Genomic DNA, 24677 nt, shown 5'->3' on the forward strand with positions numbered 1-24677 from the left:
CTTAATCAAGTACCTATAAAAACATAGCAGACGATCCTATTCCATTTTTGATATCCAATGGTCTTATTATTTGTTAATTTCTGGATCTATTTTTGATATCCAATGGTCTTATCATTTGCTAATTTTCCAATGTATTTTCTGAAGGTACATGAAGTAAATGCGAGTGATAAGGTTATTGATTTCATATTCTCCAACTCTTCATTTTTTGGACACACCTTCAATGTCAAAGAAATATATATATATATATATATATATATAAATTTCTTGAAAATGTATCAGAAATTGATTTCTTATTCTCCACATCTTCGTTTGACTAAGTTTATATTGAATTATACTAAATTTTTATTGAATAAAAATTTGTAATGTATAAAAAAAAAAAAAAAAACAAATTGTAATGCTAAAATAAACAATTAAAATATCAAACTATCATATTCTTTGTAAAAATAAATAGTTAACTTATGTATGAACTTATCAAAGGAATAATTACAATTATATATATATATAAATTTAACGGTGTAGATTTTAGTATTGATGATAATTTTTTTAAAAATTATTTTTAATATTGAAATTAAAATGATAAAAATATATGGACTTTCACGAAATTCTCAGTTTTTGGGTTGCACGAAATTCTCGCCCATTCTGTATAATGAGATGCCCAATATTACTATATAAGAATTAAAAAAAAAAATGTTTAATCCAATGCGTGTTTATGGAGAAAATATCTCTGGAAAAAAATAGTAAAAAAATATTCATAAGCTGAAAAATATGATACAATTATTATCACTATTGAAGAGTATAAAAATTTAGAAAAATTAATGGACTCCTAAAAATATAAGAAAATAAACTGAGTATGTGAACTTAAAGTCATTTGGAGAATGCTTTTAGTCTAAAACAAACATGCCATCTCAAAAATCTACTGATGGTTTTAAGAAATTTTAAAAAATTTCTAGAAACAAGGAAAACAAGATAAAAAAAGAAGTGCACATATCCTCCTTATGGTATTTGCCAACCAAAAAAACAAAAAAGAGATCATTTGGAAAAAGATTGTTAGTTTTAAAGAAAATCATAATATAAAGTCTATAGTAAATTTGGACATGCAAAAAAAAATTGTTACTTAATGAAGACTTGTCAAGCAAACTTCACTGAAAATGAGGATATAGAAAATCTTTTTTTTTTTTTTTTTTTTTTTTATGTAGCACAAGGAGAAGATAAAAAAAGATAAATGGTATTTAGATATATAAAGGCTACAATAGAAGGAACTATTGCTATAAAGACAAGAAAGGGTAAATGTTACATAACTGATTTACTATTATTCTATTCCACAAATCAAAAACTACTCAGCGTAGGACAAATAATGGAAAAAAGTATGTTCTTTTTGCTTCAAAAGAGACTCATGTATAATCTATGATAAGATAAATAAAACGATGAAAAAAGCAAAAAGAAAGATGAAAGGAAAGAGATTATTTGTAACATCCCGTCTCAAAGTACGTTGGAATTTTTGCACATTAATCGAGGTTGATCGTTGATCGAAATGATCAAAATTTTGACTTTTTATTCTGGAAGGAATTTTGTGTTGACCGATGCATCATTTCAAAGTACGTATCGTCCCGAGTTCGTAGACTAGTAGCACATAAAAAACAAAGTTACCATTTGAAAGTTACAAGCAAGACAAGTTGAGGTCCAAATTGTTCAAGGGGTGTCGGAGTTGACTTTTTGTTCGTGCAAAGTTGAGCTTTGACTCATGCATGGTTGTAAAGTACTTATAGATATAAGTTAATAGACTAGCGGCACGCCCGATTTGGACATGTGACTTGAAAGTTATAGACATGTAAAGTTTTTCGAATACCGTAATATTTTAATATATTTTTACTTGAGTGAACAGTATATGCCATGTGTCGTGTTTTCAACCAATCACGTGAGTGAACAGTGTCACCCATGGGTGGTTTTATTTGGGCTAAAACACATGTGGGCCGGTGGGAAGAGAGAGAGAGAGAGAGGTGAGGAGAGACCACCACCGGCCACCACCGATTTGCCATTTTCCGGCCACCATTTCCGTACATGCATCACCCCACCTTGACGCCCACCTGAAAATCGGCCGGCCAACCGACCGTCGATGTGCCCGGATCGAGACTTTTTCCGGCGGCAGCGCCGACTGCTTTAAACCCAGATTTCTCTCTATTCTGGCCTCCGTTTGCCTCACCGTCAGTCCCATCCGTTTACCCATCCTCCGATCTACCTTCCCACCAAAAATCACGATCAGTGGCCACCAGACGCACCGCCGGCGGTGACGGGTTCCAGTGACCACGGTAGCTCGTTGGGAAATCGACTTTCCGGTGAGTTTCTAGTTGTACCGCCCATCCTTTCCTACTAATTCCGACCCCCTGAACCCAAATCCGGTGTCCACTTTCCTCAATTCTTAACGGATTGTGAGAATCAAAGGCCTAAAATTTGATAGCTTTCTGGAGAGATTTCGGCCACCACGGGTCCAATCTCTGGAAAATAAGACCATATTTGTAATCCTCGCTTCACAAGCTTTGATTCAGTATATCATCCGTAAATTTTGGTTGCCGTTTGTGTTTGTTCTCCCAGGTACCCGTTTGGAATTACCTGATTAAAATATTAATATATTTAATTTTATGTAACGTTGATATTTTAGGTGCATGTGTAGGTAGTGGATTTAATCCTGTGGAGGATCTTGATTGATACGGGTACTCGAGATGAGTGACCCACCTTCAAAATTATTTTGGGTGATTAATTATATATTTTGTGTTAATTGATTATTTGGAAATTATGTTTTATGTGTTAGTGATTTGGAAATTATATTGTTAATTTATGATAATTTTAATGCGTATTTTGGTGCCAAAAATATATTTGTAAATTAAAGAAATTGTGGTTTTAATACCTTTAATTTATTGTTATGTTTATTATTAGATTTATTGTGCATAATTATATGATTTTAATACTTTATGAATTTATGTGATTTAATATTACTTTGGTATGGATTGATTGTATGGATTTGAAGGAAATTATTTATTTTAAATTTATTATATATTGAGGAATTGTGGAATTTAATTATTTATGAAGTTTATGTGGGTTTAAAGGATATGTTGATTTAAATTAATTTTTGAGAATTTGAGAAAGATATGGGTTTGAATTATTATGTTTAAAAATATTTATAAGTTGGAATATTAAAGATTTGACTTTATGTCATTGGGAAAATTCTTATATTTGAATTGATGAAATTGAGAGTTGATGAATTTGAAATTTATGCAATGGATTTATGATGATGATTTTAAAAAGAAATGTGAAAAATTTATGGGTTTAAATGGATAGAATAAACCCGGTGATATTTTATACAAATATTGATTTTATGATTTAAGAGTTTTTAGATGCACCACACACGTACTGGTGTTCTGTATATGTGGATATGATTAGTGCGCAGGTGGGTGTGAGTAGCGCACAGGTGATTTATGGGTTGTCTTGTGGTTGCCATCGGACCAAGGGTCGGCAAGTTGATATCGGCCGTAGCCACCCCCCGCCATGGCCAGGACGCCTATTTGCAGTGGCGCTGTGGGACGCCACGAGACCGTATGCTGCTTTCTCTCTTTAATCTCTTGTCTGGCGGTGCTCGAGACGTTGGGTACCGTTGGCGTCACTGATGTATAGTGTGTGCATCAAATGGTTTACACGACATGATTTTTAATAAAAATATATTTAACAGTGTTTTATTAATTATTTAAATTTAAAAGTTATGTAATTTTTGTAAAAATGATTTTACGAATTTATTATTCAAATTGTTTTGATATTTTGAAATCGATTCTAATATATTATATTTTATTTTATTCTTACCATTTATTTTAAATGGGTGTTTTATTTTGATTAAATTGTTCCTTTACTTAATTGTTCAATTAATTGAGTTGTTCTAATTATTTGATTATTTTCTGAATTGTTTTAATATGAGTTTCATTGATATCTTTGTATTATCTATTGATGATATGTTATTAATCTTTTAGTAATTGATATAAAAGTTTATTTTCATTTCTATTATTATTCTCATTCTAATTTTGGATTCTTAATTTGTTGTGTTTTATTTGTAAATTATTTGATTAATTATTTTCTGAATCTTGGGGCATAAAACATCGGGTTTTGTGAAAACGTTTTAAAAAGAGAACATTTCCAACTGAGTGACCGTGAGGGCTTTGAGAGAAAAATTATTTTCAATCATTATTATTAAACCATTCATGTATTTATTTATTTAATAATTATTTATTCATTTACTTATTACTAAATTATTTAATTATTAGTAGTTAGTAGACTGGATCGCTCACTGAGATGATTAGCATCTCATATTTTTAAATTTCGTTCCCTTTGGCTCAGGTCGTAGACATTGTTCGATCAGGGCGAGCTCGACAGTTTGATCGTTCCCGGAACTTCGAGAAGTCTTCTTTTCTTCATTTCTTATTATTTAATTTTCTTTATACTCTGTTGTATTAATTATCATACTTAGAACTTTATTAATGCTCTGTATACTATGTTGGATGTATTATTTAATTTATTATACACTGATTCCCTATTATTCATTTGAAGTGCTACAAATTTGTGGAATTAAATTGTAGTAAGGTGGGAGGAATAAGGTGGTGTATATAGGAGTATATTTTCAGTACAGGAAAATTGTGGTAAGTCCAACTCTTAGAGGAGATTCTGCCGACTTTTCTATTGGAGGATCTGGTAGGGTTTTCCTGGGATCAGGATTTGTCTGGGGTTCTAGTGAGGGATCTTGGATGGGTCCTGACATCATTTCCAATGGAATGTCAATATGCCAATGAAATAGCTATGAATGCATAAATAGACAACTCATGGATCTTGCACAAGATGTTTAGTCATTTCCATTTCTAAGGCCTAAAGATTCTTCATCAAAAGAATATGATGCATGCTTATCAACTATAAAGGAGGTTAACGGTACCTATGAAGCATGTTTGCAAGGAAAATAAAATCGACAACTATTTCCAACAAGCAAAACAGGGACAGCAAAGGAGCTGCAAAAACTAATCCACACTGATGTTTGCAAACTGATGTGAACTCCATCACTAGAGCAAAACAAGTACTTCATCCTCTTCATTGATGACTCCACTCAAATGACTTGGGTTTATTTTCTTCAAGAAAAATCACAATTCTTCGAGATTTTTGAAAAGTTCAAAAACCTAGTCAAAAACAAAATGGCTACTACATAAAAACTTGTTGAAGCAACCGTGGAAGAGAGTATACCCCTAAGGAATTCAACAAATTCTTTGACGATAAAGGCATAAAGTACCAAAATACTGTCGAATATACTTCAAAAAAAAAAAAAAAAGAGTATCCGAAAGGAAAAACAAGATTGTCATGTAGATGGCTTAAACTATGCTAATGAAGAAAGGGCTTTCCGAAAGCCTTTGGTCAAAAGTAGTTTATACATTGGTGTATTTACTCAACAAATATTCAACAAAAACAGTATAAGATATGACGCCTATTGAAGCTTAGAGTGGACAAAAACCATTTGTAGAACATCTAGTCTTCAACAGCATTTGCTATGCATATATTATAAAAGAAAAGAGAAGCAAATTGGATGAGAATACAAAAACGGATATTTCTCAGCTATAGTGCTCAATCCAAAGACAAAAGACAAAGAAGATTATTATTAGCCAAGATGTAGAGTTTGACAAATATGCTGCATACAATTGGAAAGCAAAAGAAGTTAAAAGAAAAATAATTCATGTGCCAGCAATACGACAACAGAGAGAGGAGGAGACATATCAAATTGAACACTCTATATCAAATTCAAAGACTTCCAAATCAAATTCAAGGATCTCCAACTTCCCAAACTTACTAGCCTCTAGAGCAGGATGATTCATTGTTAGAATCAATACCGAATAGAAGTTGACTGGTAATAGAGATCTATGAATCATGCAATAGAGCAACAATAGAGCAATAATAGAGCATGAAGCTTTAAAGATGTTTCACAATATAAGGTGTCAGGACCCGTCCAAAATTCCTTCCCCGGAACCCTAGACAAGCCCTGATCCCAGGAATACCCTACCGAACCCTCCAACGGAAAATCCGGCAGAGCCTCCCCTAAGGGATTTACTTACCACAAATTACCTGCACTGGAAACACACTTCTAACAACATCCCCTTATTCCTCCCATAGACTACAAATTGATTCCACAAATTTCAGCACTTCAATAAAAATACAGTAATCCAGTGCAAAATAAATACAACAAGAGTGAAAGAAATAGTACAACTGCAATAAAGAAGAACAGGGTACTTCACGAACTAAAACAGCGAGGAAGATCGAGTCCGCTCCGAATGAACAACGACAACCTGGTACCTAGAGGAACGGAATTTAAGAGTGTGAGATGCTAATCATCTCAGTGAGTGACCCTATCTACTATACAATATAATACCACGGTAATAAGGTAGATAAATAGTAATTATTTGGAAATAATATTTTCTCTCAAAACCCTTACAATTCTCTCAGTTGGAAAGGTTCCCCTTTTAAAACATTTTCACAAAACCCTTTATTCATATTCCCCGAAAACCAAGACATCAAATAAATTCCAGAAACAGTGATAATTATTTTTAATTCCAATACAGTTTTAAAACATTTTATTTTTAAAACACAGTTCTGAAAATCAGTTGATGCACCCACTATATACCAGTGGCGCCAACAGTACCCAGCGTCCTGAGGTACCGCCAGACAGGAGGTTATAGAAAGAAACCGGCATACGGTCGTGTGGCGTCCCACTGCGCCGCTGCTAACCTGGTGTCCCGGCCATGGGGGGTGGCCTACCCTCATCCGATGGCAACCACAGGACAACCTCATAATATTAACCGCGCACTACTCACACCCACCTGCGCGCTAATCACACCCACCTGCGCGCTAATCACAACCGTGTGCACACTAACCATATCACATATAAACAGAACACCAGTACGTGTACGGTGCATCCAAAAATCATAAAATTCACAAATTTAAATTATATAATAAATTCCACATTTTTGCATAAATATAGCGGGTATTTTCCATCCGCTTGAACCAGGGAAATTCTCCACAATTTCTTTATAATCAATGCCATAAATTCCATGATTTTCAAATCCACCAACTCCCAAATCCATCAATTCAAATATCCACATTTTTCCAAGTATAAATAATTTTTCGAAATATAATAATCAAATCTCATAATATTCCATGGGCATATTTTATAAAAATTGAAATCACCAACATAACCAAATATTTTCCTTGAAATATTTGAAAATCAAATCGTGCCCGATTTAATATTAAAACCACACGAATTTCAAAATCCTCAAAACCATAAAATAATTTCACATGGCATAAATTTGTAAAATACACATTTTCTTAAATCCAATAAATTCACAAATAATTCCACAATAAATTGAATAAATATTTGGCATATAGAATTTAAATTCCAAATATTTAAATCACACATATTATATTCACAAATTAAATTCCCCAAAATTAATTTGAAGGTGGGTCACTCACCTGGAGCACGCAATTAACCCACGATCCACTACGGGATCAATTCTACGACTCACCGGTGCTCCTAGAACAAAATTCACAGACAGTCAAATAAATTAATATTTTAATCGGGTAAATAATACCCAGTACCCGGGGGGTCAAACACAAACTTTAACCAAAATGGTCGAATGATATACCGAATCGAAGCTCATGGGACGAGGATCACCAATCCGGTCTCCATCGACCCCAATTCCTCCGGAGGTGGCCGGAATTTGGTCGGGAAGCTTCGGCCGATTTTGATCTTGAGGGATCTTTCAAACGGTGGGGATTTTGGGCAATCTAACCTCAGAAATGGACTCACAGGGGTCGAAAATAGTGGGATAGGGGTATGGGACGGGTTGGTTTGGTCGGAAACGGCGAGAATCGCCGGAAAATTTCTCCTCGCCGCCGTGACTTCGCCGGCCCGATCTGGGTGCGTCTGGCGGCGGCTGGCCAGGAAATTTGGTGGCCGAGGTCGCGAGGTGGCGGGCTTGGACGGTGGCCAGCGCGTGTACTGTATGGGTGGCCGGAAAAAGAAAACACGGTGAGAGAGAGGGACGGCCGATGGGAGAAAAAACTGTGTTGTTTTTGTGTTTTTGGTCTCTCGGGCTCGGGGAAGAAGAAAGGAAAAAAAAAGAAAAAAAAGAAAAAGAAGGGTGTTTTCCCACGTGGGGAAAAGAAAAAGAAAAAGAAAAAGGAAAAATAAAAAGAATAAATTAAAAATAATCAATTAATATTAATAATGATATTATTATTTAAAATAATAATAAAAATAATTTGATTTTTAAACATGGTTGACATGTGGCTTCTCAACATGGTGACACATGGTCACCTTCATTAAGTCACACGTGGCACATCGTTATAGGTTTAAAAATAATATTAAAATAATACAGTATTTGAAAAACTTTACAGGTCCATAACTTTCAAACCACATGTCCAAATCGGACGTGCCGCTAGTCTACAGACTCGTATCGACGAGCACTTCAAAACCATGCATGAGTCAAAGCTCAACCTTGCATGAATAAAAAGTCAACTCCGGCACCCCTTAGACAGTTTGGACCTCAACTTGTTTTGTTCATAACTTTCAAACTGTAGCTCCGTTTTCAACGTGCTACCAGTCTACGAACTCGTGCCAACGTGTACTTCGTAACGGTACCTCAGTCAACCTAGAATTCCAACCGGATCAAAAAGTCAACTTTTGACCCCTTCGGTCAACGGTCAACGGTCAACCTCGATCAACGTGCAAAAATTCCGATATGGTTCGGGACGGAGTGTTACATAAGGTATGGAGCACACTACTACAAGATAAAATAAGTTATTATGAAATGAGTTTGAAGTAATGAAATGTGCACCAAAGGAAAAGTGATAAAATAGGTGCTTGTTAGTAGGAAGTATGCGTTGGAACTAATGGAAGAAGAATCTAGAATTGTTAATGTACGTATATTGGAGAAGTCTAGAAAACATGAGGGTTAGCCACTTAACTATTAATTCATCCTATTAACCAAGAGTCTTCCTCCTACCAATTATTTATATCCCTAGCTTGGATTTTTGCAAGGCCAGTAAATGTGCTAAAAATTGCCTAATGATAATGCAATGTACGAGCACATGGAAAGGGGGAACAAATCTATGAAATTGCGTCAGCTACCGACTTTTGAGGAGTAGACAATTGGTTTCCCTTTGAATTCCAAATATTCTAATGATATAAATAAATGGGTTGAATTTGCTTCCGAAAAAGGAGTCAAAAAGCTTGAGTTCAATTTTGATATTGGTACTTGTATACCGCTGCTTGTAGTATCTAAGTATGAAGCTAATATTGGTCTTGCTAATTTCCTAATGCGATTGCTGAGGGATTTGCATTTAAATAGGCTAAATATGATTGATAAGGCTCCTGAGTTCTTGTGCTTCAACTCTCCATTTCTTGAAAGCCTATTTGTGCAAGTTCAGTTTGGTATTATTTTCCTAGTGATTTATGATTCTTTACCTTCATATTTAGACATATTATTTCATATAGGAGGACTTACCGATGATTACATTAGGAGTATGACTTACACCTTCAAGTATGAGTGCTTGTTTTTATTAAAATTTATATTTTTCCACTTATTATGTGCCTCAGATGCGAGTTGATACGAATTACCGACGGGTAAAATTATGTTATTCCAAGTCTTACTAAGTAATTAACAATTAGAGTTGTTCTTTTTAGATCTCATACATTTTATATGAAAATTCTATTTATACTGTTATAAAGATTATTTTTTTGATATTTATTTGTTATCATTTTAAATACTTTTTTATTTTTATATTTATCAAAAATCCAATAACTTGCTGGGTTTTTTATATTCATTATTTATTGTTATGGTTTCGGATATACCATAATTTTAGGGTAGCTGGATTTGGTATATATTAATGGTGTTTTAGGTGTTTTCATTTTATATTAGTTAGCTTGGAGGACTTTTTTAGGTGTTGGAGTTTATTTGTTCATTTATTGAGATATTTTTTTTAGATATTATTTATTAATGATGTTTTGGAGAACTTTTATGTTCCTCATGATAAAATCTATTAAGTATTATTAATATAACATTTATTACATTTTAAGTATTTAGACTTGGAGTGTGATAGAGCAAATTCTCATCGAGGCCTTGTTTCTTGCCTGGAAGTCACGAATGTAGTCCCTCATTGACTCATGCACGCCCTCTTCATTTCCTCCACAACTGCCCTTAGACGTTCGTGCTCCTATAATCGCTTTCCAACCTCACAATGGCCGCTAGAGTTTTTGGAGTATAGGCACCACAGGATGCCCTTATAAGAGGCTCATTCTTGAACAAATAGCTCCAACCTAGACAAGGGTTTTTTTCTGGTTGGGTTGCGATGATCTCTATCGATTTTTCACCCAGTTTATCATATTGGCAGTGATAAATGGCATAGTGTTTGCAAAGAATATGAAAACCTGAGTCGTTGCTTTGCGTTTGATAGCCATGGCAGATAATGAGAGAAATTTTTGGGAATTAGGGTTTCTAGAAAGTGAAGTGGAATGGAAGAGATTTTTGGAATGCATTCAAAAGAGTGGTGAAAGAAATAGTGGCTGTAGGTGGAAAGGGGGGGCTTTTATAGTATGGGGAATACAATTCGGAGGTCGGTATTATCCCCTCCGTTGGTTCGCCTTCCTTCATCATTGCCCTTGTATCTAGATTTTCTACTTTTGTTTTGTAGTTCTAAATTCAAAGCCAACAAGATACATCTAGTTTTCATTTTTTATTTTTTTACAAAAAATTTAAAAAATTAAATTATAATGAGAAAATGTTAATTAATTTTATCTTATTAACTTCATCTCATACGAAATAAAACTATCAAAGTATTATGCAACTATTTATAACCCAAACACATATTTAGACAAATGTAGTTGTTATTTAGTAATCAACTTTGTTTGTTTGCTTTACCAAACTAAATCAATTTGGTAAATTAAGTTTGTCCTACTGGTCTTCAATACTGCTGAAATATTTAGTTGAGGATTTCATATTCTTATGCCTCCTCTTTTAAAATATTTAACGCAAAATGTATTTTGACACCTTCTATTTTCATTGAGATTTAAGTAGGCATATATTTTGTTATTAGAACCATACATTTTAACATTTTTAATTATTCTAAAATATTTAAACTAAAATGTACTTTGATATATTTTATTTTCATTGAGATTTACCTATGTGTACCTTTTAAATTTTAACATTTTTAATTATCCTAAATTATTTATACTAAAATGTATTTTGATATATTTTATTTTCTCTGAGATTTAACTAGGTGTACCTTTTATTTTCACAACCGTTAAATTTTAACATTTTCAGTTTAGAATTGGTCACTTGTAGCACATGACTAATAAGTGGATTTATTTGAATTTTTTTTTTTTTTTGGTTTAATTTCTGAAATTGAGTTGAGAAAAAGAAAATTATAAAAACTAAAAAACCCAAAACTCACCGTTTTCTTCTTATTCTTCTATCTTTCTCTCTACAATTTGATTATCCATGGAGAATAATCCACGAAATAACACACCACAATCTCTTCTTCTATCTGAATTTCGAGCAGTAACTCAGAGCCAAATCTCAAAGAACAAAACTATGAGAAGTATCAGCAAAGGTCAAGTCGTGAAAATAGAAATTCCATAAAACAATGAAACTTTTTGCTGTTTTTCTGAAAAAGAAAATAAGCAGATGAGAAATTCCCATTGCCAATTGCTTTGAAACGCATAAAAGGAAACTGAGATTGACTTCAATTATATACATAATTACATACCACGTCCAGCAACTAGAAATCAAACAAACCATTTAATATTGGTTGCTATGCTGCCATTAGACATCTATAATAAAAGATACAAATAATAGATAAACAGATACAAATAATACGACATTGTTACTAAAGCAGCCAAAAATTAAGTGCTTAATATATATATATATATATACCTGGATGTGCTGATTCTGTGGCCAACCCCAGCAGTGATTCTTTCTGCATTTGGAAACGCGGTTAGAAGATCAATCATTACATAGATGAAAGGGGAAGAAAATATCAAAGTACCAAAAAAAATTGGTTAACACATATACTAGCAGTCAATATGGTTTGACTAAAAAAATTTTTCACTTGGCCAGCAAATCACTAAACAAAACTCAATACCCAGTTGTTATTTGATATTTTTCATTCTCTTATTTATGAATCCAACCAAAAGATGCATTAAGCGAGAAATAACTCGTTGCTAGTTCCAGGATATGAGTTTTGAAACTGCAAAAAAATAATAATAAAAAAAACCCACACTTTTTTTTTTTTTTTTGAAATAATGCATCTAATTTACAAACTACCCAAAATCTTTCCTTCTCATAATTCGAACTCGTGATCTCATATGCACAAATAAAAATGCTCTATCAGAACTACCTACTTCGTCAAAAAAAAGAAAAAAAAAAACCCACACTTGTGCGTATAAATTTCAGAAATGCATTTGGGATATAAGAATTTAGTGGACACACCCCTTGGTGGTGTAGATTTTAGGGTTTTTGTCAAAAATAACCACCGTATAAAAGCACACTTGAAAAATAGCAAAAAAATTTTTTTTTTTAAAATATAGCCAACTTTTTACTTATTTGGACGAAGATACCCTTAATGAAGATTTTGTTTTTTTTTTTTTTTCTCTATCAAAAAGCATGTTTTTCTTTTGTTTTGTTTTGTGGTTTTTGGTTGCTTCTTACTTTCCCTTTCGAAGCTTTCCCTTTCAACAGCTTTCCCTTTCAACAGCTAGGGTTTCTTTGCATACTTCGGATCACCTTAAACCTTATTCTTTCTGTGTATTTGGCTTTTCACCCAGTTTAGTTCTTGCATATATCCTTTCATGTGATGCTTGAAGTTTGCATCATGGTGAAAAATTTCTAGACTCAGTTTCTCAGCGTTCTTTGTTGCTGTTTTTTTCTGCAATTAAATGTTTTAACTAATATTGAAGTCTCTGCAGGGGAAAATCTTAGGTGTAGTATTAAAGTGTTAACAACTTAAACATCTAACTCTATCTTTCTCTTTCTCTTTGATATCTTATGATTCAGGCATTATCTCCTTGACTTGATGAGAGTCACTCCTCGTGATGCAAACTACATTGGACCTGGGTCTCGATTTTGTATCTTGAGACCAGAATTAATTACAGCTTTTTGCCAGGTAAAATTCTGATATATATATATATATATATATTCTCTATTTGGATTAGATCAGTATGTACATTTACGATGTAAATTTTACAATTGGAGAAGGCCAAAGCTACAGAGAGATCCAAAACTAAGTCCACGTCTCAAGGAGATGCTCATATTGCCAGTAATTCTCCAAATGTTGATGGTGAAATACAGGTGAGTACAAGGCAAATTCAATTACAGCTATGATGATGTAAATTGTGTTATTTTTTAATTACTTTTTGCACCCGTATGTGATCTCTGTAGATACTCTATATGGATGGTTGGATTTAAGTTTTTCCTTGTGCTCAAAATGACCCACCGGTAACCTCAATTGCATGCTTAAAGCATTTGTTGCAACATGACTAGGGAATAGTTATGATGTGTGCTTCTCTTTATACCTCAAGTTCTATTGTCTTGCATTTCAACATAATACTCTGTCCTTGGTCTAATCACTAATTGGATAGAAATTTTTATTTTTTATGCATCACCTATAGCATGAGTACAACCAAAATAGTTGTAGGCTTGCAGTAACAATTATCTTCAGTTATTGGGGCAAAAGTTACAGTTTTCCATTGTTTGAAATTTGTTCTTTGTGAATTAGCATTATTCTTCCTAATATTCACCATTGTGGACATTTAATCTTTGTATTGTTCTCTTCGTCCTGCTGTAAGGATGCCTATTGAACTGATTCCTTTTGCATGTGTATACTCCTTGTTCATTTTGTATGTTCAGAAACATGAAAAGGCAAATAATTTCTCGTTGCTGATTCCTTAGTTTTGTTATTTTTAATTTTATTTATTGTTATTATTTTTTTATTTACTAGTAGATTTCTGTCAATTGTTTGTTATTCTTATTTTTCTTTCTTGCAAGGCTATTGATTCACTTGTATCTAGGCTGCATTATTGTGATACTGATAGGTCATATTTAGGCAACCAGAACAGAGATTTTAACTGGAGTGTTAGTTGTTTTTCTTGGTGTTCATGTTGAGATCTGGCTTATGACTGGTTAGACATAACTAATTGTATGGATTATATTTGTTTAAAAGGGTTTATGCTTCTTGTGGTTTTTTTCTGTTGGTGGAAAATTTCCAAATTTCTCATATGCTCTTGTTCATATGCACATCTTACACATATAATATGCTAAATTTGATTGCTGCATGGTTACTAATATTGTGAAGTTGTGTTTTTGTTTGAATATAATGGGAGGTTTGAATGTGAAACCATAATATATCTATAGGTTATCTTTACGAAGCAATGTATAATGTACACTACTAATGTATAATGTATTATGCGCTGGTTTGAAAATCCCGTTAGGTTTATGTTATTTTGGTTCTGGAAAATTTTCCACCCCGAGGAAAATATTTTCTCTTTTTTTCCTCCTGGTGGGAATTTTTTTACTTCTAGAGGAAAAAATTTCCTCCAGGCGGAAAATGTTTTCCTCCTGGAGGAAATTTTTTCCGCCAGGCGAATTTCCTCCAGGAGGAAAACATTTTCCTCCTGGATGAAATTTTTTCCTCCAGGCGGAAAACCTTTTCCTCCTGGAGGAAATGTTTTCCTCCAGGCGGAAAACCTTTTCCTCCAGGCGGAAAATTTTTTCCTCCAGGCGGAAAAATTGTCCTTCAGGCTTTTCTCGTGTCGGAAAAAACGTTTCCTCCATCTGTTATGTTTTGTTGTATTTGATTTGCAGATAAATGGATTCAGATTACCAACGAAGGTTTTGGGACTCGGAGATATCGAGGGCAAAGGTTAATTGTAGATCGAACTTCTGGAAAGCCGTGTCGGATATTAAGTTCAAACTGACTCCAGCCCAAATAAAGAAGTTTGAGGATAGCTGTTTTGGCCACTTTTTGAAGGCCAACGAGATACAATTTAGTGGCCACATCGTCAACAGCATGCTGTATAGGCAATGTGTTTGCGACGATAAGGACTCTATGGTATTCAATTTTGGAGGGCGTGGTGCTAGATTTACACAGAGGGACTTCACCATAATTACAGGTCTACGGTTTGGTTACGAACCCAATAGGCAGGTTAACATCTCTACTCGTATTAGTGACACGTATTTTGGCGGAAAGCGAAAGGTCACTAATTCGGAGATAACCGAAGCTTTCCTGAATGCACAGTGTCAAGACAATAATGAAGCCGACGATGATAGATTGAAGTTGGCTTTATTATATTTCCTAGAGACGGTTCTTCTAGGCAAAGAAAGCATGGCCACCGCACCTCATAATCAATCAATTTCCTGATATTTTTTATCCTAGTTTTGAGGTGCTAGATGGAGGATTTTGGGTAAGTAACGGCCAGGTGTCCTATATGTGGCTATTGTGATTTTAGATAACTAATAAATTATTTTGTTGTAGGTATACATTGAGCAATGTCATGGAAAGTTCATCGACAATCCATCTAAGTTCCAATTCTCATACGCAATGCAAGAATATGTGCTGGGGATTCGAATGAAGGAGTCCAAGCCATGGAAATACGTAAATCATGTAATATATACATGTCCAAATTGTGTAATGTTAACTATTCATTTATTCATGTGCCTTCCTTTATTTATTGTGCTAACTGAAATTCTGTAATGTATTGACAGTTGTTGATTCCACTAAACAAGCGCAACATACATTGGGTGGTAGGGCACGTGGACTTAAAAGAGCGTCGCATGACTGTATATGATTCAGATAAGGCTGGTAACCGATACAAGGGACAAATTTATTTCCAGAAATTATGCATAATGTTACCATATTTACTGCGGTCTGCATCCTTTTATGAGCAGCGGCCGGATCTTGTAGACTCCGTTGACGAGTTTACATGTGAATTGGCACAAAATACCCCTCAGCAAAGTAACGGGTAAAACCTCTTAATACTTACATGATAGTTGAATAAATATTAACTATTGAATATGGTTCTAATAATACTAATATATGTTATAATAATTGTTTGTTTTTGTAGTGGTGACTGTGGCATATTTACACTCAAGACCATCGAATTCTTACATGCTAGATTACCATTGACATTCACACAAGATAACATGGAGTTCTTTAGGAAGAAGTATGCATATGAGGTTTACAACAAAGAACTTAGCATATGAGCTGCGTGGTGATGCTTTTTTCTTTCATTTTTTCATGTTTATAGATGCATATTATTTATTATATTTGACTTTTAATTGTAAATATAATGGTGGCTTATAATGTTCATTTAACAAAGATAACAATGTGGTATTGATGTAATGATAAGTAATTGACCTTATAGGAAATGTGCCATGTTTATTTATTAGAATTCCGTTATGCACAAACGCCTTAAGAGCTCAATTTCAAATTTTAAAAAATTTTCTGCTTGTCGGAAATATTTCCTATAGGCCGAAAAATTTTCCTACTGGAGGAAAAATGGAGGAAAAACATTCCTCCAGTCGGAAATCCCATATGAAGAAAAATTGAAGCCTCTTGATAAATTTTCGCCAGGTGGAAAAATTTTCCTCCAAGCGGAAATAGTTTTCCTCCTGTTGGAAAACATTTCCTCCAAGCGGAAATCGTTGAATAATTTTTACTCCTATTAGAAACTAATTTCCTTCACTTGGAAAATCAATTTCTAATAGATTATATAAGTTAATAGTAGGGTAAAAAAAATTGGGAGTGGAGACAAATATTATATAAGATGAAGATGGAATTAACAAAAAATGTAGTGACATTTAAAATCAATAACCATTTTAAATAAAAATAAAATTGATATATGTTTGTTTTTATTTTCAAAATCATTTGGACATTTCATAAAATGATATGTAAACTAAAGATTGAAAATCAATTCCAGAAAGCATCTTTTCATTTAGGATTAAATTCAAAAAAAAAAAAAAAGATATGAAATAATTATCAAAACATATTAAACCATAACATTAAATTAAAACTTTCTAATTCGAAGCATAAGACAATGGATTCGTACATCTCTGCCTATAATGTCCAACACCACCGCATCGGCTACATCTACGTCCAATAACATCTTCACCTTCGGATGGTATGCGTTGCATCCTCGGTCTACCGGCTCGCCTACGTGTCCATCTTGGTGGAAGAACAATGCGACTTGCCACGTCATCCGGGACATGCCACTGTTTTTCATCTAACAAAGGATAAATGGACTCAGCATAAGCTGCACGATATGCATCCGCGGTGTAGTAATGAGAACACATGCCATAAGGAGCAATTTTTCGGTCTCTGCAAGCGGCAATACAATGATCACAAGGATATTGATCAAGATCGAAGACTTTGCATGAGCATGTTTTTGATTGGAGATTAACTGTACCCCTCAAACTCCCACCTTCCACAAGAAATTCATGCATATTAATGGCTTTCACACGTAGTCCGATGGACTCCAAATTTCGTAGTGTGAGTTGCTCTTCCATATGGTCAGTCACAGGCTTTGTCAATTTTGCACCTGCAGTACGTCGCTCATAAAACCACCTTTGCAGTAAATCCCGTATGTGCTCTATTAATGCTACTATTGGCATCTCTCTAGCATCTAGCAGAATGCCATTCAAGCTTTCTGCAATATTGGTGGTCATGATAGTGTACCTTCTACATGGACAAAGAGAACGTGCCCACCTTGTAGGGTCACATGATCGAATGTACTGGGCAGCCCTACTGTTTTTTGCCTCAATTTGCCCCATATAAAACTCAAAATCTTCAACCAAATATGCACTAGCTGCGAGCATGAAACATTGTATTATTGATTCATCTTTCGCATGTCCATTTGCTTTAATATTTCTGCTTATATGGTACGTGCACAACGCATGGTATGCATTGGGAAAAACTTTGCGTAATGCCCTTTCAATAGCGGGGTGTCTATCACTCACAAACACCAAATCTGGAAAATCTCCGATGGCATCCTTCAGGTTTTGGAAAAACCATGTATATGCTTGCTCGTTCTCTCCATCTCCAATGCCGAAAGCCAAAGGATATATTTGCTTATTGCCATCCATGCCCGATGCAATATACATGTACCCTTTGTATTTCCCTTTCAATGTAGTTGCATCAACAGCCAATACGGGTCTTATGTGGGATTTAAATCCCCTAATGCTTGCTCCAATCGCCATAAAGAAATATACAAAATTGTTATTATCGTCTGTTTTGATACGTGTAACAGTCCCAGGGTTCTTCGACACTAACTCAAAACAGTAGGCAGGTAACTTAGCAAAATTCTCCTCTGGAGATCCCCTAACACTGTTAAGTGCATACTCTTTACCTCTCCATGCTTTGTTGTAGCTTATATTCACCCCATATTTCTGCAAAAAATCATGTTGAATTTCTTTGGGTTTGTAAACACGTGCAATACCTTCATATTTAGATTTGATACATTGCCCGATAACCCGGCTACTGGCTTGCTTGTGTTCTCGATGCACGATATCTAACGAGCAACTGTGTACATTATCAAAAATTCTCACAACAAATATTTCTCCATTTTTAAATGTGGTTGCACGTAGTCGCCATTTACAAGTATTTTCCAAGCATACAACCTCATACCGTTGTGTAGTTGATCGTGTCACCTTGAACTCCTTATTTTCTCGCATGCAATAGATACTCAGTTTATTCTGTAGGTCACGTTTGTTGCGAAATAATTGTCCAACTACTATGCTCTCACAGCCAGTGAACTTTGACGAAAATATGGCCATAGAACCACTTCTGTTGCTCGATGATATGTGGTCACTTGTAGCACGATGAACCCTAACATCATCAACTCCTTCATTGTTCATTTCAGGATGCATATCATTATCATTATCCGGTAACTCATGATCAAAATCTACATCATTATGACCAACATCATCCCCTGCTGCATTGTAATTCTCATCATGATCAATATGATGCAACTGCTCATACTCCTCGTCGTTAGGAAACCGTTCAGCATAGTCACCTCCAACATCAACTCCTTCGTGAATGTTAAATGATGTCCAGGCCCCCCCACGAACATCAACTTGATCTCTAAACTGAGTTTCTTGAACCATAATTTCCTGAGATGTAGCCTGAATTGGTTCAATACAGGAAGCTTGTGGTAGACGACCGCCAATTGGAGGACAAGAAAAAGAATGAAGATTACTCCCACTATCCGAAGCAAATGCTGTTTGATGAACATTTCTACATACATGTTCAACTTTTGAAATCACCTCAACATACAATGGAGGTCGCATCATTGTCATCCCTCCATTCCTCACTTCTTGAAGAAAGCATTTCACATCCCTATCACATCGTATTTCTGTAGGATCCAACTTTTCTGCACATCGTCCATATATCCATTTTAGCTTTAGCAAATATTCATTTCGATCTATCTCAATACAATTGAAAATCTCATCCTCTAACTCTGATTTTGTGCATCTCTTGCCGACGGAAACCATTACATTTTTACCATTTCGATATTCCCAATCACCACTATCATTTTGTACCAATGTTCCATTGTATAAAACCGCAATTACAATGTCATCATCTTCCATTTGACTACAAAATTAAATGAATAACGTTAAACTAAATCAATAAATATATAAAATTTTGAATAATATTAAACAAACATATTAACTGTATTAAAAAAGTTGATTCTGTTTTTTTTTTCGGGCCAAATATAGCTTTTTCCTACTGGCGGAAAACTGGCGGAAAATTGGCGGAAAACTGGCGGAAAACTGGCGGAAAAATGGCGGAAAACTGGCGGAAAATTGGCGGAAATTTGCGAAAACTGACAAACTGGAGGAAATTGGCGGAAATTCATCTTTTTCGCCAAATTTCCTCCGTTTTTACTGTTTTTCGCGATTTTTCAGTTTTACACAAAATTTCTCCCATTTTCAAACCATATGCCACCTAAAGTATCTTTAAAATCACATAGAACATCTCATAAATCAATTTCTTGCATACCCATATCAAATAAAAAGCTTAAAAAACCCTAAACTAATAAAATTTACAAGAAAAAATAGAAAGAGAAAAAACAAAAAAAACACATATTTCCTTACTTTCATCTAATAAGAAAAAAGATAAAATTTTTACCTGATTTTAGTTTGAGATATGAGAAAATACAAAAAAATGAGAGTGAGAGGCGATGAGATGCAAAGAGTTTAGAGAAACCCCACGAACAGTTTTGTATAAACCCCACCCCCACGAACGAACGGCTGTGTAGAAGAAAGGAAAGCTTTTGTGTAATTTTCAATTTTATCAAGGGTATTTTTGTCCCAAAGTGGCTAGTTTTTAAAAAAAAAAAAAATTTTGCTATTTTTCTAAAATGGAATTGTAAGGTGGCTATTCATGGGAAATTCTCATTTATGTAAAATTGAAGATACATTGCAGCCTACTCTGCCTTTCAAACTCTAGAAATTACAATAAAAATTAATATGTCCCCCCCCCCAAAAAAAAAAAAAAGTTTTAAAATATAAACCTAGCCCATGCTATTTGCGCTAGATATATACCCTCTTAGGTTCGCCATTAAAAAAAAAAAAAAAAAAAAAAACTGACCTTTCCATTTTTTGATGGGCCAACGATGTGGGCTTTGAAAACCAATGGTCAATGGTATCATTAGCAGTTTTGGGCTTCAACAAATGGTCCATCAAACTTTGAACTAGTACCCATTTGATTTATTTTAAATAAATTAAATTATTAATTATTGAAATAATGAAAAAAAAAAAAACTAGGTGGAATAAATAATGTAACTTTCCGATCCAACCTTTTTTTTTTTTTTTTTTCCCTAATTTCTTACAGTGGAAGGTACTCAATTAGCCATATAGGTTGGTCTGTTAAAATCTTTATTTAGTCTAATGTCCTATCTAAATATCTTATCTTAAAAACAAAATATCCGATTCCGAGGAATTTAATTTTCTGGTCGAATGGCAATTGTGTTGTTCGGGCTATATATAATTCAATGTCGTAGGCCCAATTAAAAGAATAAGGAAGAAAGATAGAGCAAGGGCAAATTGGGGAAATAGTGAATTAGACCGCTGGTTTTTTTATTTTATTTTATTTATATTTATATTTTTTATTTTTTATTTTTCACAATGTCCCAGTTTGACCATTGAAGAGCAGTCTTCGAACCCACGTCTCTGCAACTCTCTCTCTCTCTCTCTCGCTCTCTCTCTCTCTTTCATTGATGCTTTCACTTCATCTTCTTTCTTTCATTCCCACCTCTCTCTCTTCCTCTTCACGCTAAAAAATTCCTCTCTGATTCACATCAAATTCAATTACCCATTTTTTCCTATCTATAAACCACACAACAAAAACGTAGCCCCAAAAAAAAAAATTCATCTTTCTCGCGTTTCATCTGCATTTTCATTTCTTTCAGATAAAGTTTGTATTTTTATATAAAAGCGAATTCTGAAACTTTGCCCACCAATCGATCCTTGAGAAACGATGTCGTTTGAGGAGGAGGAGGCGTTCGAGCACACACTCCTGGTAGTCCGAGAGGTCTCGGTTTACAAAATCCCTCCCCGAACCACCTCAGGCGGGTACAAGTGTGGCGAATGGCTCCAATCCGATAAGATCTGGTCGGGTCGGCTCCGGGTCGTGTCGTGCAAGGACCGGTGTGAGATCCGCCTCGAGGATCCGAACTCCGGCGATCTATTCGCTGCCTGCTTCGTTCACCCTGGTCAGCGTGAGAACGCCGTTGAGACCGTCCTCGACTCGTCGCGTTACTTCGTGTTGAAGATCGAGGACGGTACGGGAAAACATGCGTTCATCGGTTTAGGGTTCTCGGAGCGGAACGAAGCGTTCGATTTCAATGTGGCTCTGTCGGACCACGAGAAGTACGTGCGGAGAGAGCACGAGAAGGAAACCACCGGCGGCGAAGCCAGCGACGACACGCACATCGATATCCACCCGGCCGTCAATCATAGATTGAAGGTAAAAGATACAATTTTTACAATTTTTTTTTTTTCCTTATCAGCGTAAAAAAGATAACTTTCTTTTTATGTATCTATATATATGTATATATATATATATATATATATTTTTTTTTTTTTAATTTATTTGGGTTTTTGATTTGGAATCGTAGGAAGGTGAAACTATACGGATAAATGTGAAGCCGAAGCCGAGTTCGAGTGGGACTGGGATGCTTTCAGCGGCTGGGCTTTCTGGGACGGGAAAGCCCAAAGCAGTGGCACTTGCTCCACCACCTGGGTCTGGGAAAATAAGGTCTCCATTGCCACCCCCTCCTAATGATCCTATTGCTGCTCGGATGACATCTTCTTCTGATCACAGTGTTAGCGCTGGCCTTAGAGTTCCTAAGGAAAAATCCAGTGATTCTTTATCAGATCTTTCTCCTCTTGAGGTATGTTTCTTATTGCCCTGCTACAAAACTTGTTTTACCATAAGAAAATGGCGTGAAAAGATATTAACTTTATTGGGATTGGACTGTAATATTCTAAATTTGTTGCTTTATTTCGGTTTGGCCTGCTGTTTGGTTCTCTTGCTTTTGTTTTGCTTTACCAAAATTTATGTTACATAGATCGATTACTTCTGCATTTTTGCTGTTAGTGCTACTGAGGAAGGGTTGGTTTGGAATTTAGATGACCATTGTCTTTGTGTTACAGGTTTTCGTTACTAGCAGCATTAGATGCCAATTGCCAAGAATATAAAAGCATTGTTGTTAGAACGGAGTTGGGAATTACTGATTGGTTTGTTGAAGATTTGGACTGGGGCAAAACTTGGTCGTCTGTCTATGATGTTACTGCATTTAGATCTTTACTACCAGATGAATAGTATATTTGGAATAATTTTTCTTTGTATTTAATTGATGATTATATAAATTTCTACTTTGATATCCTTATCTGTATTATTGGGGCCTAGTCCCTAAGGTTGACATTGACGTTGTCTTGCTAGATGTTAGTTTATTCTTAGATCCCATTTGGAGAAAAGGCAAGCCGAGTATTTTTAAACAGCATGGTTTTTAATGTGTTTAGGTGGAACAGTTACATGTGTTGCCCGACTGCTTTATTATAATTCTACTGATCACTGAGGAACCTTTGTTTTCAATGTTGTAAATACTATCATTGCTGGTCATAGGAAGAATATGCTTACTTTGTTGCCTAAATATGGGATACTATCCCTAACATGATGTTTGAAAATGTGAAATATTGTTGTTAGAAAGTGATTAGGGAGTTTCTACTGTCTGATCTCAATTTGAAAGCTTTTTATTAAGTTTACTTATATTTATTATGAGGCATTTTGTTTTCTACTTGGTGAAGTTATATGTTTGAATGCTTGCGGTCCCAATTCTTCCTTAAAGCAGGGATTATTCTGCCAAGACACTGAAAATCCCTGTTTGTCATTTTTCCTTTTGATGGGATTTAAATGTCATACTCTTGCTAATTTTGCAGAGGAATCTTCCTTCAGCAGCTGGATCAGGGACAGCAAAGACAACTGCATCAGGATGGGCAGCGTTTTGATTGTGTGAGCATTTGTTCATTATGATTGAGATCTCTTCTTTGTTTTGTTTTGTTTTCTCTCTCCTTTTTTTTTTTTTTTTTTTTTTTTTTTTGGGTGAAAGGGAAAAGAAAATGAAAGAAAACATGAGAAAAAGTGAGAAAGCACAAGTATCAAAATACTGTCATATCCGAAAATAATGTTTCCTGCAATATATTTATAAATTTGATATGCCTCTTTTATCCACATTGGAGAAACTTGTCTTCTTCTTTATCTTTTATGTTACCCTCTTTGTTCTTGGTTGGCAACAAATCATTTGTCCTTAAACGGCATGCGTTACTTATAACAGAGGAGAAATAGGATTGTATCATTGGGGACAAAGGATTGTGGTGTATTCTTTTAAGTTGCACTAATGAAGGACTTATGCTATTGAATAGTCTATATTTCAGTTTTACTTATCCAAACATGTTCATAAGCGAATTAAAATAAAAATATGCCAAATTAAAACTAAACGGTAAATAAATAATTCATCCTCTACTCTGACTAAGAATATTTAAGTTGAGAGTAGTCTCTCAATCCAGTAGCTCTCTCATTAATATTATCAAATAATATTAAAATTTTAGATACTAGAGATAATAATGGCAAAACACGAGAGGGAAATAAAAGTCCGAAGTTCAAAATTTGTGAAACTTTAATAAGTAAAAGATTTTTTTTTTTTTCAAAAAAGAAAACAAATAATTGAAAGAAATCCGTAAATAAAATATTTTTATTTGTAGTTGTAGCCCCTTAGTTCCTTCGTCACTTTGAATAATTCTTTTTATATCTGTTTACAATATTCATACCAGGTTTCAATACCATTGAAGAAAGGATATAAAAAATGGAACTATTAATCTTATATATTAAAATCAATTCAAGTCCATAGCATTTCGTTTTCGACGGGAGCGCCCCCCCCCCCCCCCCCAAAAAAAAAAAAAAAAAAAAAATTCAAATGGTCCATAGCATTTCATTTTGTGAGAACAAAATATTTATTCTAATTGATGACAGTGTAATAACTCATTGAACAGTCGACTGGG

At 34.5% G+C, this 24677-nt stretch overlaps 3 protein-coding genes across 4 annotated transcripts; all 3 read left to right on the plus strand.

Annotated features, from left to right (window-relative positions):
* Positions 1-12917: 12917 nt before the first annotated feature.
* Positions 12918-15355, plus strand: LOC112492737 (clustered mitochondria protein-like). Its single transcript, XM_060811569.1, has 3 exons — positions 12918-13227; positions 13320-13412; positions 14925-15355. Exons 1-3 carry the CDS (start codon positions 13138-13140, stop codon positions 14985-14987), a joined length of 246 nt encoding a protein of 81 aa, XP_060667552.1. The 5' UTR covers positions 12918-13137; the 3' UTR covers positions 14988-15355.
* A 122-nt stretch (positions 15356-15477) lies between these two features.
* On the plus strand, positions 15478-16495 carry LOC132799530 (uncharacterized). The gene is made up of 4 exons (XM_060811592.1): positions 15478-15523; positions 15595-15723; positions 15825-16081; positions 16184-16495. Exons 2-4 carry the CDS (start codon positions 15661-15663, stop codon positions 16320-16322), a joined length of 459 nt encoding a protein of 152 aa, XP_060667575.1. The 5' UTR covers positions 15478-15523; positions 15595-15660; the 3' UTR covers positions 16323-16495.
* A 4744-nt stretch (positions 16496-21239) lies between these two features.
* Positions 21240-23852, plus strand: LOC107425780 (uncharacterized protein At1g03900). 2 transcript variants are annotated; one of them, XM_016035820.4, is made up of 3 exons: positions 21240-22083; positions 22235-22510; positions 22773-23201. In XM_016035820.4, exons 1-3 carry the CDS (start codon positions 21595-21597, stop codon positions 22815-22817), a joined length of 810 nt encoding a protein of 269 aa, XP_015891306.1. In that variant the 5' UTR covers positions 21240-21594; the 3' UTR covers positions 22818-23201. The 2 variants fall into 2 exon arrangements, with proteins under 2 accessions (XP_015891306.1, XP_015891305.1); XM_016035819.4 differs by lacking the exon at positions 22773-23201 and adding an exon at positions 23559-23852 and having other exon boundaries at positions 21241-22083.
* Positions 23853-24677: the final 825 nt, after the last annotated feature.

The sequence above is a fragment of the Ziziphus jujuba genome, chromosome 9 (genome assembly GCF_031755915.1).
Source record: "Ziziphus jujuba cultivar Dongzao chromosome 9, ASM3175591v1".
NCBI lineage: Eukaryota > Viridiplantae > Streptophyta > Magnoliopsida > Rosales > Rhamnaceae > Ziziphus > Ziziphus jujuba.

What these genes read in the sequence shown, in the direction of transcription:
- LOC132799530 (XM_060811592.1), top strand. Translation starts at nt 15,661, where the DNA reads ATGCAAGAATATGTGCTGGGGATTCGAATGAAGGAGTCCAAGCCATGG. An exon ending in CATGGAAATACGTAAATCAT is followed by an intron (nt 15,724 to 15,824) that starts GTAATATATACA and finishes ATGTATTGACAG; the next exon opens with TTGTTGATTCCACTAAACAA. An exon ending in ACCCCTCAGCAAAGTAACGG is followed by an intron (nt 16,082 to 16,183) that starts GTAAAACCTCTT and finishes TTGTTTTTGTAG; the next exon opens with TGGTGACTGTGGCATATTTA.
- LOC112492737 (XM_060811569.1), top strand. Translation starts at nt 13,138, where the DNA reads ATGAGAGTCACTCCTCGTGATGCAAACTACATTGGACCTGGGTCTCGA. An exon ending in TAATTACAGCTTTTTGCCAG is followed by an intron (nt 13,228 to 13,319) that starts GTAAAATTCTGA and finishes CAATTGGAGAAG; the next exon opens with GCCAAAGCTACAGAGAGATC. An exon ending in ATGTTGATGGTGAAATACAG is followed by an intron (nt 13,413 to 14,924) that starts GTGAGTACAAGG and finishes TTTGATTTGCAG; the next exon opens with ATAAATGGATTCAGATTACC.
- LOC107425780 (XM_016035819.4), top strand. Translation starts at nt 21,595, where the DNA reads ATGTCGTTTGAGGAGGAGGAGGCGTTCGAGCACACACTCCTGGTAGTC. An exon ending in CCGTCAATCATAGATTGAAG is followed by an intron (nt 22,084 to 22,234) that starts GTAAAAGATACA and finishes TTGGAATCGTAG; the next exon opens with GAAGGTGAAACTATACGGAT. An exon ending in CAGATCTTTCTCCTCTTGAG is followed by an intron (nt 22,511 to 23,558) that starts GTATGTTTCTTA and finishes CTAATTTTGCAG; the next exon opens with AGGAATCTTCCTTCAGCAGC.